Here is a 19,504-nt window from a genome sequence, read left to right as displayed (position 1 = left end):
CGTGAGTCATGAGTAATAATGAAGTGAGTGATAATTAAGGAAAGATGCTTTGAGAGAAGGTAGAGCACTGCTGAAAAAAGTAGGGCTGGAGGCTGAGTAGTGAAAATTAAAAATGCTTTAATAGAGATGCATGGTAGCAAAAGCTACATAAAAGCTCTATTAAAGCATTTTTAATTTTCACTACTCAGCCTCCAGCCCTACTTTTTTCAGCAGTGCTCTACCTTCTCTCAAAGCATATTTGATCTACACAACGGACGGATGCACGCGTATATGGAGCATAAGGGGTCTATCATGTGAGTCATTTATCTGTATTTCTTACATTGTGACTGTGACTATAGGGTATTTGCATGGCTCCAGCCTTTGGTTCAGGACACCATCCCTCTTTATAGTGAATGCACTGGGAGTCCTTCTATATAGGGGCTGTTTTGTGATTTCATTTTGAGGGTGGTTATATGCTTTCTGTCCATATCAGGCTTTATTTGGTGAGCTATATACCCTGTCACATATATACATTTTTTCATTGATTTGACTCAACCCTTGACTCCTGGGCTATATTGCCTTCATTGCACTATTCTGTGAATTAGAAGCACCATACAGAGATTCATTTCTCATCCTTTGCTAATTAAGGAAAGAGGTGCAACTCACTTTCAAATAGAATTGATTATAAGAATGTAGGAATGGAATTATGATAATTGAGGAAGGAGGTGCAACACAAAAACAAATTGTACAGTACAGTTTATCTAATAATTGCTAGGAAAATTATTCTGTAAAAAACAATAAGCCATCTAACCAATAAAAGCGCTACGGTACAGAAAACATATAGTAGTCAAAATATTTTACAGTACTTACGCGGTAGTTACCGTTGCTGTCCTCTTGACTTTTTTGGGCTTTCCGTGTGCATGATAGCTCACGGTGGCTGCTGGTACAACGAGGCCAGAAGTACTTAACCAGCGTTGAATATCTGCAATTCGTTGTCCTCTCGTGTACATCTCCTTTATTCTCATGCTGAGATCCTTAGAAATCTTTTTAACAGGCATCGCTGTGTGTAGAAAGAAATACAAGCACAAGAATGTATATTCGATGTTTAGTCGGTGTATTCAATGTGCAGTGAATCCACAAAATGGGTGGTGTATTTATACTTTAATGAGTCACATTAGAGTACGCCCACTTAACACCTGCACCTCGTCGCCATGCATAAAAGGTGACACACATTGCATAGCCTCCCACTCGATGATCTGTATCTGAGCTTGCCCTTGTCCAGATACTGCATTGTGCCATCTGCTTCCATGGATAAACCCCGATTCTACGGACGCAGGAACCCACTCTCTTCTGCCGTGCCTGTCATGCCGAAAAAGCGAAAGGCGGAAGCCGTTTCCAAGCCAAGGCCAAAGCGAAAGGCTAAGGGATCAGCGCATGGAGAAGATGGATCAGCGCATGGAGAAGATGGATCAGCGCATGGAGAAGATGGATCAGCGCATGGAGAAGATGGATCAGCGCATGGAGAAGATGGATCAGCGCATGGAGAAGATGGATCAGCGCATGGAGAAGATGGATCAGCGCATGGAGAAGATGGATCAGCGCATGGAGAAGATGGATCAGCGCATGGAGAAGATGGATCAGCGCATGGAGAAGATGGATCAGCGCATGGAGAAGATGGATCAGCGCATGGAGAAGATGGATCAGCGCATGGAGAAGATGGATCAGCGCATGGAGAAGATGGATCAGCGCATGGAGAAGATAGAGACTGACATAGCAGGGATACATAATTTGCTTGGAATTCTTGCTCCTGTATCTCTGATGCAGGAGCAGGAGGGTGGCATGGATGGGATGAATTGGACCTTCAACCTTCCATCACCAAGCGCACCCCCTCCATCAGAAGAATGTGTTCATGTATGCCGTCAAGACCACGCCAGGAGACAACACAGACAAGGCGACCATGACAGGAGGAAAGCATCCTCCCAGACAACCTGCCCTCACCCTCCGCCACAAGCACACCTGCTCCCAGAAGCACACCCACATACGCTTGCATTGAGACGGTGCCCATCATCTTGCGCGAGCTGTCCCAGCCACTCAGGGAGAAGTATAGGTTTGCAAGTGGTGGTGAAGCCCAGAAACATGCCATGTACATTTTCAAGCACAACGTGCCCTACGTGGTGTACTGCGGGTGGGACCACAATGTAAACTACTAAGGGAATCGCACCAAAAAGGCTCTTCCTGAAAATTTAGGAAAGACTATTGTGGTGGAATTGCGGCGCTATTTTACAATTAGCGATCATTTAATGAAAATCATGAGACTCCATAAATGGCATTTTGCGGCATACAAGGCATCGTCCCTGGAAGGACGATCTGCTGGGGATCGAATTCGCTGCGTGATTGGTCTGTTCAAATGTTGATTCATTTTTGACTTGTTGATTGTTTTAAGTTGTATTCATAAATGTTTTTACTTGCAGTACACCATGAATGTTTTTTTACTTACTCCACCAATTAAAAAAAAAAAGCATTATTAGTATTCGTATTATTATTATTAGAACACACATACTGTAATACAATTATAGAATAAATGCATACTTTTTTATTTTCGGGGTTTATTATACAGTACAGTATGTAAAAAAGTATTGTATACTTTATGAAAAAAACAGCATACTGTTTCAGGTTTTCTATCCTAATCCATAAAAATTGCACTGATTCAGATTCAGCAGTGTGCAAGCATCGTTACAAAAAGCGATATCCATTGAAATCCCTCCATTTGCCGTTCTCAGCGTTTCTTTTCTGAGGAATAAAAATAAAAGTATTACTGTAATGGTTGGTTCAAATTAGTCTGTCCCCTAAAGAAGTTCCCGGAGTCCCAACAATAATTTTCTCGGGGGGCGACTCTTGTTCACATACACGCATGCGCCTAGATGTGATGAGACGCATATGCGTTTCAACAAGCTTCCAATGCGCCTAGCTGTCCACCAATTGTTCAGTATCTACTGTAGAAGCTGCTCAGCCAATGATATTGCTGGACTATATTTTGGCGAATTGTGACTAAAAGAACTAAATAACCATAAGCAAAGTGATTGATTACAGGAGAATCGCTTTACTGTGCATTTATATTGATATGGTAAAAAAAGAATTAAATACGGCAGCTGTACCCACCATAGACGTTGCTATTCGGTTGGCGCCGAGCCACTGCCAGTCCCGTAGTCTTGATTATAGACGTAGTTGACAGGTGACAGCGGGCCTGCTACACCTGTAGTTGACAGCTGATGAAGCTGGAAATCGTTTTGGTACATGCAAGCTTGCTGGTATCTGTACGTGAAATCCTGCTCAGGCTGCAGGTATCCAGGCGGGGACAGATAGCAAGGGTTGCCGGTCAGCAGGTTTTCACTGACAGTCGGACCGTTATTGGAAGCCGGTACTGGCACTGGCGCATTGCTTGCCTGGGACTGACGATTCTTAGTTGGTTTTACCATGACCTTTCGCCCTTTGAAGTCTCCATGATCAAAGATACTGGAAAAATCTGGGGCAACACACCAATACCCTCCTCCTGTAACTCCGGGTGCAGGAGCAATACGAAAAAAACACGGATCGATACATAACTTTTTCCTTATTGCCCGCTTCCACACATGAGCATCTGGTGAAAATTTGTAAAAGCCATAATTTTCGATAAAATATTGATAAGATCGCCACAGTTGGTCAAATTTATCATCTGCTGCACTAATTGCTGACCATATTAAATAAGCGTAGGTTATGTCGGGTTTTTTGAACACGGACTGCAGTGGTGTACTCATCTCTGGACAATAGAATAGAACACCAGACACTTTGCATTAAGTTTTTAGTATGAAACGCCTAAATAGATAGTGTTGTAACTTCTTCAGTACCAAGGTCAATTCACAAAGGACCACTGTGGTATATTTTAAACACCTGCAAGTCGACACATTACTAAAGCACATGTAGTGTACACATTAGAATTCATTACAATTCATGAATATCTGCCACCTGGCGGATACGCGAAGAAATGCAACCAATTAAATCTGAACCATTCTCATTAAACAGATCAAGCGCGGGTGACGCCGGCATGAATGTCGCATGAACACGGCAAAGCGTGTGGCATTTGGAAAAAGTCACTGAAAAATATCAGAGGTGTTAAAATAAAAGCGGCCGCGGCTGTAGATTTTTTTTTTTTTTTTTTCCTTTCAATTTTTAGTAAATGCCTGCTTTATACAATATTCCAAAACACCACAAACATTGTAGACACAACATTAAATTATGGTTGTGAGTTAATCTGTAGATTGTATATTGCAGTTCTCACAACGCAGGAGTCTGCAACCTCTCAAGAAAGAGCCATTTTATAAAAAAAAAAATATCTTGCTCCAAAATATTCAGAGAGCCGCAACACATGCAAGGAATATTACACCCCCACAAACACATTTACTGTACACACATTAATAGGTATATACTGTATAAGCATCAACATACGACAAAATATGTGAGGAAATAAAATGCATTTTGCAATAAGTCTCTTTTTATTTAGTTTTTTCATTGTTTTTCTGTGCAAAACAGTGTCATTTACAAATACACCCATACATACACTGCCTCCCCAAAAAACACCTACATGACACACACACACACACACACACACACACACACACACACACACACACACACACACACACACACACACATCTATATCACACATTCTTACATTGGACCTCTCTCCCTCATTATTGTGTGTGTGTGTGTGTGTGTGTGCAAGGAGGGGGGGAGGGGCTGGTCAGGCCTCTTGTTGCCGCCAGACCAGATGTCTCCCCAGTCGCTTGCCTGGTTCTCCTGTACTGTCCCACGCCGGACTCTCTGACGTCTGCTCGCGCTTGAAGTTGCGACACGCACTTATGGTGTGGGATAGTACAGGAGAAGAGGCAGGGAAGTAGCTGGGGAGACGTCTGGTTCGGCGGCAACAAGTGGACCGGTCAGTTCCCCCCCTGCCACCGCCAGGATAGTGATGAAGAGAGGCAGCAGCTGTGGGACGGCTACCTGCAGAGAGCCGCAAGTAGGAGCGGAAAGAGCCGCAGGTTGCCTACCCCTGTCCCAACGTAACAAGAGAGGGATTCCATATAAAGGAAAAACAAGAAAAATACAGAGTGGTCTGCATTCAGAGAAGTTTTGATACATTACAATTTACAGGGGTACTTGACGAGCATCATACAGTTCTACTAGAATCTTATTCGCCTAACTTCTAAATTTAACCTTGTTCGTTGTATGAAGGACCCTGGCATTACGGCTAAAAACCTAGTTCTGACATTTGTCATTAGGACTCTTCATTATACAAATGATAGGGAGCCCGTATTTTGTGCTTTTTTGGTGTTTAGATATTTAAGGGATTACAGTATATCGGGTTCTTCATTCCAATAAATTGAACTTTATGCCACCATTCTTCTAGGGATTGCTTGGAGGGTTTTTCACACATTCTAGCCAGTATATTTTTGGCAGTGTAGATGAGATGTCTAATTGGGGCTAATTTAGCCCGAGCAGCGCATTCTTTGGCTGGAAGAGGACATCTACCTCCTGTGATTCTTTCTTACTGAAAACATTTTTATAAAAAGAATGAACTTTAGGGCAACTCCACCACGTGCAGATTATCTGCTCTCTGCCCATATAACTTCAAGCAGAAAGTCTGTTTGGCAGGGTTGCATACAGGCCAATTTAACAGGAGTCGGGTATGTTGTATAGAAAATGTTATAGCTTGTTTCTGTTCTTGAGGCAGAAACAGCGGTCTTGCGTAACTATCCCCAAATGTTTTGCCACACATCATTATCTAAACTCCTCCCTATGTCAGTGTCAGGCTTCAAGTGTAGGCGTTATGTATTCTGTGTAGAAAGAGAGGATAGCTTCCTCTGAATCTTCGATAAGACATGCCTAGGCTCACTTTATATAATATATTCTAAAGTGGATGAGTCTCTTAGGAAAATTGTATTTGGAGGTTTGTTAAAGCATGCCGTATCTGAAAGTATTGGTAAAAGGGAATTCGTTGTTCTATTCTTGCAGTTCTTGGATCGATCACAGCACCTTGCTGGTTAAAAAAAATTTGATCTTGATATACCCACTGTGTTTAATGCAGTGATAAGTGGTTTGATTTCTACTTTAAGGAGTTTAATAATTTTCCTTTTAGTTAATGGTGAGAGCATAATGGAGAGCTGTAGTTTGTAGAGACTCACAGTGAGTGCTTTACTGTAATTCAACTCCTACAATCGCTATAAATTAGCTGGGATGCGTACCCATAGGTAAGCAATATGATCAGCGGCTTTAGTTCAGATTTTGTATGATTAATCTTATAGCCTGCTTATTATCCATATATTCGGAGCATTGAGTCAAGCTGTGGGAGGGAAATCTTGGGCTCCCTCAAAAAAATAAAAAATAAGACAACATTGCAACTTTATGCGTGCGAGCCAGGCGAGCGGCTCAGACAATTTGGGGATTGTTGCTAATGCCCTGTGCTAACAGTTCAATAGCTAGAGCAAATAGAAGTGGGGAGAGCAGAAGTGGGGCATCCCTGACTCGTTCCTCATGTTAAGGTGAAATATGGGGTCTTATTCCCATTAATTGAGAGCGTGGATCATTGGGCAGAATTTAGGGTCAAATACAATTATTTCCAAAGTGCTCCGTAGGTCAAATGTTTCTTCAGCATCTAATAATACAATAAAAGGTTTATCTACACTCTAAGTGCATCATGTTGATTACTCGCTTTACATTATCTATTCCTTGTCTTCCACTTATAACCCCAGACTGATATTTATGCACTAATCGGCACATAAAAGGTCCTCCAGGTGGTTAACCAGCATTGTTGCTAACATTTTTATATCAAAATTTAGAAGTGCAATTGGTCTATAGTTCGCACAAGAACTTCTATCCTGTCCCTCTTTTTGTATTAACAAAAATTGTTTGCTTCTATCATTGATCCTGGTAACGAAACCCTTTTCGTTTTAATGGCGAAGGCTAGGCATTTCAGTCCCTTTCACGTGGGAATAAAATGACGGTTCAAATCTATGGCATCATGTGGGCCAATAGGACACAGCAATATCCTGTTGGGTGGCCAACCCAGAGCGAAACCAGGAAGTCACGCTGATACTTTTGAAATCCTGGTAACTGGAGGCTCCACAGAGCTGAAAATAATATTTAGCTCTCGGGGTTCTTGTTTCCTTTCCTTGTATGGAAAAAAAAAAAAAACACAGGTGCCTTCAAGCCCTCGCTTTCCTTCTCTACTTTTTGTTTTGCATACTACTTCAGGGGTGCCGTTGTCCTTACAATGTCCTGAGGTAAATAAAGCACACGGATTAATTAGCCAGCTTGCAAAGGAGGGTAAAATGGTTCAGGCAACGATCTTGACTGTAGACTTTAAAAGACTAAGCATAATCCTACTGTATTTTGATTTTATTTCTTTAGGATGTGCTTTACTATTTTTAAAACTACTGTCTAAGAATAACTTTTCTAGCAATTTGCTATAGATTTAGTCGCAAACTATTGCAGTATATTCTTTAATCATAGTGAAATGTATATTAAATGTTTTATGGTTAAACTTTAGCTTATATTAAAAATGTAATTACTGGTCTACATAAACCTTTGCATCTGTTTTTTATTCTGCCTACCTACCATTTTTTTATTTTGCTTAAATTGACACAAGGAATGTGGGGAAGCTTTTTTTCTTAACGATTTTTGTGTAGTTATTAAGAAATTGCTTGGTTCCATGGAAACGATATGCCATATACATTATTCATCAGTTCCTATGGAAACGAGTGGTAAGTGGTCAGTTGCTTAAAGGTTTTATGGAGCCGTGCATATAATAAAATGGAAAAATCTGGGGGGAAAAACATTGCTTTTTGTTTTTGTCAAGAAATGTAATTTTAGTTGTGTCCTTGGTAATGTGCATAGTCTTGTATTAACTGTAATCCTAGATTACAATGCATTCAGGTAGTAATGCCCATTTATAATTTGGAGCACAAATAATGCCAAGGATGAAGAAAATAATATATTCTTTCATATTTGTATGTACTATCTGATGTAAGGGAATTCAATTCTCTTCTTTTATACGCAAGTATAAACTAATTCGGACTTGTACGTTTTTGATAAATATTGAACGTGACGGTCAAGAAAAAAAATTGATGTAAGTTAAGCAATATTATTTAACTCACAATTTAAAATCGCCAAGTAGCTTCAGTATTATGGATTCTATAACATTAGTCATGACATAAGATACTGACTTTTTGATGAGCAATTGTGTGTTTTTCTGACCATTTTAGCGCTTTCTTAATCTAGATATCTTTAGTAACTGCCCCCGGATGTGGGGCATCTTCAGCTCTAAAATACAAGGAAGACCAGTATGTGTGAACTTGTACTACTGGCATTGATATGCATTTTGCAATGGTTTTTGACTCAAGTATAGAAATGATTACTAGCTTCAAAAAACATTGCCCTTGCTTATTTATATACTTACCAATTAGATATCGAAGGAGCCTCGTTGTGGGAAAATGTACCATTAGCGTTTAGTTACCAGCAGGGATCTATAGACTTCAGGTCTGCTGCAGTTATTTTTGTGTCTTGGTGTGCAATCATGCCAAGTATTTTATGTTTTTATCGTCAAATGAAATCTGATGCATTTCTTAAACCCATCTTTGTATCTTGCCAGTTCTAATTTCTATGAACTACCAACATATATTTTAGTTGACAGAAAAAGTAAAATATAGGAGAACTCTGTTCAACAATGTTGTGGGTTTTTTTTTTTCTTCCAAACTAGTAAACATAAACGCACTGGTTTCAAACTAAATAATTACGGAGGTGTGTTAGGCTTGCATATTTTAATTACGTAATAATCCCCTCGGAACAGGGCATTACTGGCCAATAATGCCCTGGCTGGAAAAGTTGAAGGCCTGAGGCGAAGCCGACGGACTTTAACCCAGCCAGGGCATTGGCCAGTAATGGCCTGTTCTGAGGGGATTATTACTATTATAGGCTAAATGTAGGCTTATTTCATAAATAGATCCACTTGTATAGTTATATAGATTTTATTATTATTAAAATAAAATGATAAATACATTAAAGCACCTGCTATATACGCTTATACTGCTGCCCCCTCTATGTACACACACATTGCAGCTCTATATATGCACACGCACACACAGTGTGTGTGTGTGTGTATGTATAGATACAGCTTAACCCCGTTATAGCGTGGTCCTCGGGGGCCACCCGCGACCACCGCGTTATAAACGGGGTCGCGGGAAAAAAATGGCAGCCAAATTTTTTTTTATTATTTTAATTTTTTTTATTTTATTTTTTTTTGTGGTGGTACCGTGTCCGCCGGAGGGGGAAAGCTGAGAACTCTCCCAGCATTCCCAGACACGGTGGGGCAGCAGCAACAGCAAACAGCACTTACCCGGCATCTGGCAGCTCTTCTCCCTGTCTCTGCTTCCGCTTCCGTCTTGCGAGAGCAAGCTCCCTTAAAGAGACAGTGTGTGTATTTGACTGTGTAAGACTGTCAGTGTGTGTGCAGTGTGCTGTGTGTATGTAGTTTGCTGTGAATGTGTGCTCAGTGTGCAAACATTTTTTTTATTTTTTTTAAAATTCGGGGTCCATGCTCAAACCGCGTTATAGCGGATTGCGCTATAACGGGGTTGAGCTGTATATATTTATATGTAGACATCTATCTCTATCATCACGTTTTAAGTTATGGTGGGTGAAAAAGGCAACAAGAAACCTCCACCGGTTTTATATCTATCTTATCACACACACAATACAGCAGCTCTACACACAGACACAAACTGCTACTATACACAAACTCTGCTGCTGCCACACACAAACACTGCTACTGCTACACCCACAAACGCTGCTACTGCTGACACACACACACGACAGAAACTGCAGCCACAAATAAACTGCAGACAGCATCACTTACTTAATTTGCAGCCACACACTCTCTCCTTCCTCAATTACACTAAGTCCGTCAGTTGTGTTCACGGAGGGAGGGAGAGGAGTCACTGCCTTCTGCTTCATGGCCAATCCCCTGCCCTGACTCAGAGCTGTTCTGAAAGCTGATTGGCTGGAAAAAAATACATTGGACATAAACATTTTGCAAGTTGCAAAATTCCAGGCATTACTGATTGAATAATGCCCGGAATTTTAACCAGAGAGCAGGGATTTCAATAATGCCTGGAATTTTACAGCTTTAGCTTATAATTAAGTAATAATCCTTGAAGCACAGGGCATTACTGGCCAATAATGCCCTGGCTGGAAGAGTTGAAGGCCTGAGGCGAAGCCGAGGGACTTTAACCCAGCCAGGGCATTATTGGTCAGTAATGCACTGTTCTGAGGGGATTATTACTATTATAGGATAAGTGTATGCTTATTTCATAAATAATAGACACTTTTGTATAGTTAAATAGATTTTTTATTCAAATAAAATGGTAAATACATGAAACCACCTCTATATACTCTTACACTGCAGATATCTATATCCACACACTGCCGCCCCCCTCTGTGTACACACACACACACACACACACACACACACACACACACACACACACCAGCACACCACACACACACACACACACACACACACACACACACACACACACACACACACACACACACACACACACACACACACACACACACACACACACACACACACACACACACTGGAGCTCTAAACACAACACAGCACCTAATCTACACTCACTACACAGCACCTCCACTCACAAAGCAGCTCTACACACACACACACACACAAACTCTGCTGCTACACCCATAAACACTGCTAATGACACACACACTCACACACACACTGGAGCTCTACACACACACACACACACACACACACCAGCTCTACACTCACACAAACTGCTGCTACACATACAACAGCACAACACACACACACACACACACACACACACAACAGCACACCACACACACCACACACAACACAGTGCCTCTACACACACACACACACACACACACTGGAGCTCTAAACACAACACAGCACCTAATCTACACTCACTACGCAGCACCTCCACTCACAAAGCAGCTCTACACAAACACACACACAAACTCTGCTGCTACACCCATAAACACTGCTAATGACACACACACTCACACACACACACACTGGAGCTCTACACACACACACACACACACACACACACACACACACACACACACACACACACACCAGCTCTACACTCACACAAACTGCTGCTACACATACAACAGCACAACACACACACACACTGCAGCCACAATAAATTATGCAGCCACTTACTAAACTTTGCACTCTCCCCCCAGCTCTACACACAATACAGCACCTCTACACCCCCCCTACCCCCCCACACACAACACTGCACCTCTATACACAACACACTTACTTCTTTGCAGTCTCTCCCCCCCAACTGAATCTGCTCAGAAAATCTCAGTCAGCTTGGGAGGGGGAGGAGTCAAACCGTGGCTGATACTTTTTGACCAATCCCCTGCCATGTCTCAGAGCTTTCACTTAATTCAAACCAATCCCCTGCCATGTCTCAGCTGTTCTGAAAGCTGATTGGCTGGAAATAAACAGATTGAAAACTGCATTTTGCAAGCTGCTGAAATTCAGGGCATTACTGTGGATAATGCCTGGAATTTTAACCAATTAGAGAGCAGGGTTTTCAATAATGCCCTGAATTTTACTGCTTTAGCCTATAATAGAAGATAACACTGTCCATTATATTGGGCAAAACTCGTTGGACCCTTTTTGGTTTCCAAAGATGTCGGTACTACTTGCCAAACACGAGTGTAAAATGTAATGGTTCATGTCGAAAATGACTTATGAGGCTATTGTTCGCGGAGAAAACCAAACTTTTTCTGTAAAGTTCTGATAATTTAATGTTTCATCCCTAATGTATTGTACAGTTTTCAAACTTGCTTTTTAAAACGTGTTGCATAACAGGGACATTCAATGTGCAAGAAAAAACTCTACTATTAAAAATGAACACAATTTGCTTTCCTTGTTTTGGTGTTCCTCTTAAATGTCCTAGAACCTTTCTTAGTTGGAGGAAGTCCCTCTGAAAATCTCTGCTACATGTGATAGCTTAACATGGCAGGCGGAATAGCTTTCAAGCAGGATTTCATTTAAGCCTGATGATGGCACTTGGGAGGGAGCGCAACGGGAAAAGACAAAGCAAAGCAAAGGGATTCAGGGAGAGGAATTACAAAGCCTACAGGGACAGCACTAAAAAAACATTTTTTTTTTCTTAACCAGTAGTTTGAGAGGTTTTTTTTTTTTAAAGTATCTTTTTAGGTTAGTACACATGAACATAGAATTGAGCTACACACAATAGGAAAAAGTTGCAAAAATAAACTTTTGCCACATTTCATATAGAAAGGATGATGCATGAAGCAAAAAAAAAATCCCCTAATCTTTCATTTCAATAGATTGTATTGTAGAGCTATATTTTCTCGGGATGAATGAAAGTACTGTGGTAAGTGTAAAGAATAATCATTTGTTTAATTTTTTTTCTCTTTGTTACAGGTTTCGAGAGCATCTTAGAAGGGCTGTATGGAGCAGGATTACGTAGAGACCTCAGTTTATTTGACGGTATTTGGATTATTTTTTTTAATGCATTACATGTATAGTACACAGTTATACCATATTTCCTCTATTCTAAAATCAAGGGGGCCTTGATTTTAATAAAAAAAAAAATAGGGTGCAAAAAAAAAGCAATACATTAAATGTACGTACTTTTTTTTTTTTTTTTTTCCAGCATACATTTATCCACACTACATTATATATAGTACAACGTTATGCTCGGCGCTGTATACTTTACATCTCCGCTGTGGCTGATCCCCTCTGCATCTCCTGCAGTTCACCAGCAGAGGCGGGATCCGTGATCAGAGCCGGGCGCTGTATACATCTCCGTTGCAGCTGCTCAAGCAGCGCCCCCTTGCAGACTTTTTTTTTTTTAATTATTCTTAAACATTAATTCTAAGACGCATCCCAATTTCAGACATGTGAAAGTGGGGGGAAAAAAGTGTCTTAGAATCGAGGAAATACGATATTTAATATCTTGCGTGCCCACACACACACACATATATATATGTATGTGTGTATGTGTGCGCGCGCGCGCATAAAATCTCCACAAAGCGACCATGAGCACTGATCTGCTGACTGCATCTGTAGGCTACATATGAGTTGCCCGAATTACAAACAACTCTGGCCACCACCACCATTCTGCTAATAACATTTAACATTAACTTGTATACCACTGGTAGTGAGAGAATTAAAAGACATTAACATTTTGTAAACACTTGCATGTTGAAGCTCACCATTTAAAAATATTTTTAAAAAAATCTGTGTGCTTTGTTTTTTTTAGACTGTGAACCAGAAGAACTGGTTGATTGGTGTCTGGATGATCAATGTTCATTATGTAGCCTTCGAAAAGATACAGACGACGTAAGTATTCCTAGGACAGTACGTTTTCCATTTTCTACATCTTGAAAATTTGTGAACACAATTGATAGCAGATTAGGCATTCTTCATGCAATTCATGTAATAAGAAAAATACAGAAAAAGATAACTGTAGCAGGGTGGCCAACAAATAGTTAACTCCTGCCTGGTGGAGGCAGGATCACTGAGCCACCAGGGTTGGTGCCTTTAAAAGTCCGTCTGGTGCTGCCTGTTCCTGGTCTGCAGATATAAAACAGACCTCAGTCAGTGTCTGTCTTGCTAGTGTTATTCTGGTAAATGTTCTGTTGCTGTTGTCCTGCTACATTTTGCCCTTTGGCTGAGAGAAGCTAAATGAGGTACTGCTGAACTTGGGCTAAATAAAAGCCTATGTTTATTCTTCCAAACGCAAGTCTCCTGTCCTTACCTCTGCGGCGTCCCTTACAATAGTGTAAAGCACCAACCTCAACTGTATGGATCATTCATCTAAAAATCCTGCAATACGTTGGTTTTCAACCTGGCTTCTCTGGAAACCTGGGATTAAGCTATTATAAAAATGTAGTGCGACTCCTGGATAACCATTCAAAGTGGTTCCATGGAGTCAAAAAATGATTTTAAAGAGTTCCAACTTTTTTTTTTAAAATAATTGAAAACAGTAAGTATGACACAATGCACACAAACATGAAAAACTTATTTAGAGAACTGTTACACTGAAAATAATTGCCTCCCACTAAATCTGTTGATCACAAATAGAATAAAAGTTTGATATATATATATACAGTATATTATGACATTTTGTGTGAATATGAATGCTACTACATCTTGGGGACCCCTAAGGGTTAAAAATTACAGATCTATCAAGAGTCAGACAGCAATAAAAGTTTAGACAGAAAGCATCCGAAGAAAGAGAGGGTTCGTTGACATATAGGAGGAGAAAGCAAAAATGCTGGAGGAGAGAGATGGAAAGAGTTGATGACACAAGGTATTAAATGGAAGCTTCATTGGAGGGAGAGCAGAAAAGTGGAACCCGTCATATTGCGGAGAACGGGGTTGCCGCGCATGGGCTGAGCCCTAGTATCACAAAGTATTCCAGAGTACACAAATTAAGCAAGTAACATTATTGTGGTTAAAGTGACAACCCACTCATTGTACATACAGGCTACACATGACTAAGGTCATGGGTTAAGGTGAAGCAGTAGATGTATCTTACCCAGATTTTAGTAAAGAGTTTCACACTGTCCCAGATAGACTGCAAATTGCAATGCCTGGGATTGGGTCCTAAAGTTGTTAAATGGATAAGCTGTTAGTTGAGGAATAGATGATATGGTTAACCCCTTGCAGTGATGGGGAGGTTCTACTACCTTTGGCCACGGACCCTCTGGCACTAATGATCACCTGATCACTGTCCTGATAGCTTAGGAGTTGCTGACGTCAATGGAAGAAAAGGGTCTCCCCGTCGCTTTAGTTAAAATGAATTGTAAATGCATGCAAAACACCATGACGTGCAGTGTACAACATAAGTGCCACCCTTTTGACGTATGCTGTATGTCTACCAGGCACTGAAGAGGTCAATAGAGCCCACTCAAAGAAAGGGAAGGTGGCTAGTGCAGTACTTTAGGAACCTGTCCTGGGACCAGTGCTCTTAAATGTTTTTTTTAGTGACATTACAGATTCGTGAAAATAGTGGACAAAATTGCATAAGAGCAAAACTTGATACAAAGTTAAAAACTTCTTCAAAAAGATAATGCATAACAAAATAATCTTATATAAAGGATATATGCGTCCCTTGATTTTTAAGTGGTGAGTAGTATGTAATAGAAACTTCACATGCCTAAAAACATCATGAAAATAATAATCCTAGTAAAGCCAATGAGTACAGCATAAACCTCAATTGCACAGTCTACTGAGGGAATAGGGACATAACCCCCTCACACGGCTAACACCAATCGCTTAGCATCCCCGGGGTGCAGGAAAGTCTCCCGTCCCCCTCCACAGATAATGGACAAATGCAGAGTGCTTCGAGTGGAGGCAATGTCTCACATTTTAATCTGGTCTGTAACTGTTACATACGCCCATAACATATATTTTCTTTAACTGTGCATGCAATGTCTTGTATATAATGTATATCCTGTTCATTTATGTAACTGTATTTGTAACCATGTATTATTTGTCTTAACTCTGCCCAGGACATACTTGAAAACGGGAGGTAACTCTCATTGTATTACTTCCTGGTAAAATATTTTATAAATAAATAAATAAATGGGGCATAGTGGACAAGACAAGGAAGAAACTACTTGCAGGTGAAATCTACAGGGAGCTCAGCACTGTGCATCCGAAGGTAGAAAAGGCAGCAAAGTGAAAAAATACAAAGTACAGCACCAGACGAAGGCAGCCAGACTTGACTAAATAAAAATCTTATTTATTTTGCCAATGCCATAAGTAAAAAAGGACAACAAATTGACAAAGTACCCGTGTTTGCTGCGAAACGCGGTAGAGGATTCATTGTCCTTTACTTACGGTATTGGCTGAATAACATTTTTATTTAGTCAAGTCTGGCTGCCTTTGTCTGGTGCTGTAATATGTATTTTTTTCACTTTGTTTATATTACAGTTTCATTCTTAATAATATATATTTTTTAAATTCTTTTCTCCCCATTCAAGGATTGCACACCTTCTATTGGTTCAGCACAGTCCACGCCTACAGAGGAACTCATATCTCAGGGCCAGTTCAACACTGAGAAAATTGAATGCGAAGCAGAAAATTACTTAAATGCACTCTTTCAAAAGAAAGGTAGGTCAATCACATGGTATTTCATATTTTAAATTTTTTGCGTATAGTTTGTGAGTAATGCTGAACGCTAACTATAATTTACATCAGGGCTTTATAGAAACACGTAGATATTCAGAGGGGATAAACTTCGGAGGTATTGTAGTTAAAACTAAGGTAATGTAAGGGTAAAAAAAACTAAGGGTAAAACTAAGGCTGTTGTAGTTAAAACTAAGGCACAGTGTCAGTCGATGGAACGCTGAGCAGCAGATTAACTACTTATTTTCTTTAATGAGTGATGTTCTAAATATCAAAATTAGTGTCTTTACAAAAGAACAAATCTAGATTGGTACATGTCTCAAATAGAATCAAACATTTGGTCAGAATCAACGAATGGTGGAAGTAAAAGCAAATGTACATTACAAATTGTTTAATTCAGGAAATACAATTGCAGTTACTTTAAAATGCTTTACCTTCTCCCCCTCCTTCCCCACCAGATCTTCCTCAGAACTGTGATCCCAACATTCCACTTGTAGCTCAGGAATTAATGAAAAAAATGATACGTCGGTTTGCAGTCGAATATGTTTCAAAAAGCCGAAAGATTTGTCAAGATGATTGTGATGGATCAATGGTTGAACCAATTCTTACTTGTAATGGCATCCAATTGAATCAAACACAGTGCTCACTTCAGGAAGAGCAAGATGGTCCCTTAGACCTCACTGTGACTCGTATTCAAGAAAATAATTTTCAGCAAGGTAAGATTGTATTACCTTTTGCGAGATGATGGCTAATGGTTATTACATGTTTAGGTGATTAAATCAAAGTAATTTTTCTCTTACGTTTCATTTTTTTGTATACAGTAGTAGTGTTCAGGGCCTCAGCTAAAGTGCCCACCTATTGTTCTCCTTTATTTTTAATGCTCCAACTTTTTCCGTAGCATTGTAAAATAGACATTTTACCTTTTGATGTTTCATTTTCTTAAAGTCCTCTATGGCAGTCATAATAATGGGTTTGCTTCTCTAACCAGCTGAGGTAGGACAAGCACTTCCTAAAACTGCCCCATATAAGGTGGCGTCTCCTATCTCTGGTCCGTTCTCTTCATTATTAAGGTTTGTGCTTCCCTTGAAATTATAAGACATAAGGGAGGGAAAGTATCCTGCCATAGAGAACTTTTTAAGAAAATGAAATCTCGAAAGGTATGTTCCTTTATTTCTTTTACATCCTCTATGGCAGTCATAATCGGGGCTTGACAAATTACCCAAAAAGCTACTCGCCACCTACCCACACCCCCACTTTAAAAATTGAATACATTTCTAATAAGAACTAATAACATTCGTTTTTGAAAAGTTTATTGTTTTACATTTATACTTTACTACAATTAGTCCTTGTTACATAGATGAGAGGGGACATAAGTTCATCAAGTTTAACATAGGCCAAATGTAGACAACAGATATTTTATTTTATATCCGTACTTACAGAATATTAATCCAGAGGAAGGCAAACAAAAAACCCCAGTGAAATATTATCCAATAATATCTCATAAAGGGAAAAATAAATTGCTTCCTGACTCCAAGAATTGCCAATCCGATTACCCCATGTTTACTTATTTGGTATATCCCTGTATACTTTTCCTTTCTAAAAAGATGTCCAACCTTTTTTTTGGAAAGATATCTGTTGTATAATATATAGCTTTCTTCTATGCAGCGCAGTACATCAAAACAGCACAGAGGGTCTCTGCTGCACAGAGCTTAGATACAAGTAGAACAAAAAATTCAAAGACCAGTGCTGCACAGTGGGAACTAGATTCAGGGAGAAAATTCTTCAAAAGCTTACAAAAAGGAAGACCTTGATATTCATATAACTGCACAGACAGAAAAATATATGAATCATGAACAAACTTCTTCCATAATGAAAAAGTGAGTGTGATCCAGTCCAATCGTGTCTCCTACGATCGATCGTAGCGGCTGCACATGTGCAAAGGTCAATGAGTCCCCGGTGAGACCGGTCGGAGGGAGGGAGAGGGGCAAAGACAGAACCGTGCCGTGGAACACCCCTCTTCAATGACCTGAGTGGCAAATGTACCCCTCTCCATGTAAAACCTCTTCATATAGTGAGATGGCAAAGCATAAGCCATGGTTTAATGAATCAGTCCCATAGGATAGAAACAGTGTCTGCATGAGCAGTTCCCTGCAATACTTAGTTTCTTCCATCTGTGCTGCAGGAGTGTGGGTGACAGGCTCACACGGAGCAGGCGGAGCGACCGTACCCCACTATAGCCGCGTCCTGACAATTCTTATTCACCAGGTTCTTCACATTGTCATCCCAAGACATGGTGGCGGTGGCAAGGGCTGTGCGGTGAGACATGAGCTGTGGGGTAGGCCTGGGGGTCAGGAGGCTCCGGGGTCCGGCTGCACTGTGCTGTGAAACCGGGACAGCGGGGGGCAGGCTGCATTGTGGGATCGGCGGCTCGGTGCTGTGAAACTGGGGGACCCCCACCTCTTGCCCTCGACCCCACTTATCTCTTCCCCTCTCCCTCAATTCCCACTTCTCTCTTCTCCACCTCCAATGCCCCACAACCCCCCAATCTCACAATACCCCCAAATCCTACACAATCTCCTCAATGCCACACCAGACAATCCCTCCAATCCCACACAATAACGAGTGGCGGCTGGGGCAGAGGGAGGAGGTGGAGGCTGCAGAGAGGCGGAGAAGCAATTGGCACAGGCGCCAGGGGGTGGGCGACAGTCACAAGTGCGGAGGATTTCTTCCTAATTATCTCAATGGGTAATGTGACAGTGAAGGAATTAACTGGACCGGAGCTCCAAACCGAGGGTGAAAGAGGCAGCAGTACCGCCGTGGGTGCAATATGGAGAGGGGCAGCAGTACTCGTGGTACTGGTGGTCAGAACAGGGAGTTAGAACAGTAGTTTTCAACTTTTTTTTTTTTTTTTTTGGTTGGGGAACCCCAGAATTCAATTTTGAAATTCTGGGGAGCCCCAACCCTCACCCCTGTCTCTTGCCTGCCCCCCACCTCCCATTGGCCCATCTCTCTATACCCTCCCGTTGCCCCCGTCACCCCGTCTCTCTACACACACACACTCTCCCATTTACACACTCCTCTCACCCCTTCCCCTGGTGAGTGTGCGCGCCCGCCCGATCCTCTCTCCCTCCTTTCAGCGCAATCCTAAATGTCAAGTATAAAGAACTGCCACTTACCTCCCCCGTTCCAATATCAAGAGCGCTAGGGGTAAAAGAAGGGCCCTGGTCGTGTTGCTATGAGACTGGGGGACCG

The 19,504-nt window shown here is 41.0% G+C and overlaps 1 protein-coding gene across 5 annotated transcripts in view; it reads left to right on the top strand.

The window, feature by feature from the left end:
* Window positions 1–19,504, top strand: part of LCORL (ligand dependent nuclear receptor corepressor like) — an 86,223-nt gene that overhangs the window by 41,083 nt on the left and 25,636 nt on the right. For all 5 annotated transcript variants that reach the window (XM_075568797.1, XM_075568805.1, XM_075568815.1 and 2 more), the window contains exons 2-5: window positions 12,536–12,601; window positions 13,377–13,456; window positions 16,108–16,237; window positions 16,711–16,968. In XM_075568797.1, coding sequence (XP_075424912.1) covers window positions 12,536–12,601; window positions 13,377–13,456; window positions 16,108–16,237; window positions 16,711–16,968 — 534 coding nt within the window. The remainder of the gene's footprint in view (window positions 1–12,535; window positions 12,602–13,376; window positions 13,457–16,107; window positions 16,238–16,710; window positions 16,969–19,504) is intronic.

The sequence above is a fragment of the Ascaphus truei genome, chromosome 1 (genome assembly GCF_040206685.1).
Source record: "Ascaphus truei isolate aAscTru1 chromosome 1, aAscTru1.hap1, whole genome shotgun sequence".
Lineage (NCBI taxonomy): Eukaryota > Metazoa > Chordata > Amphibia > Anura > Ascaphidae > Ascaphus > Ascaphus truei.
This window is presented reverse-complemented; position numbering and strand designations above follow the sequence as displayed.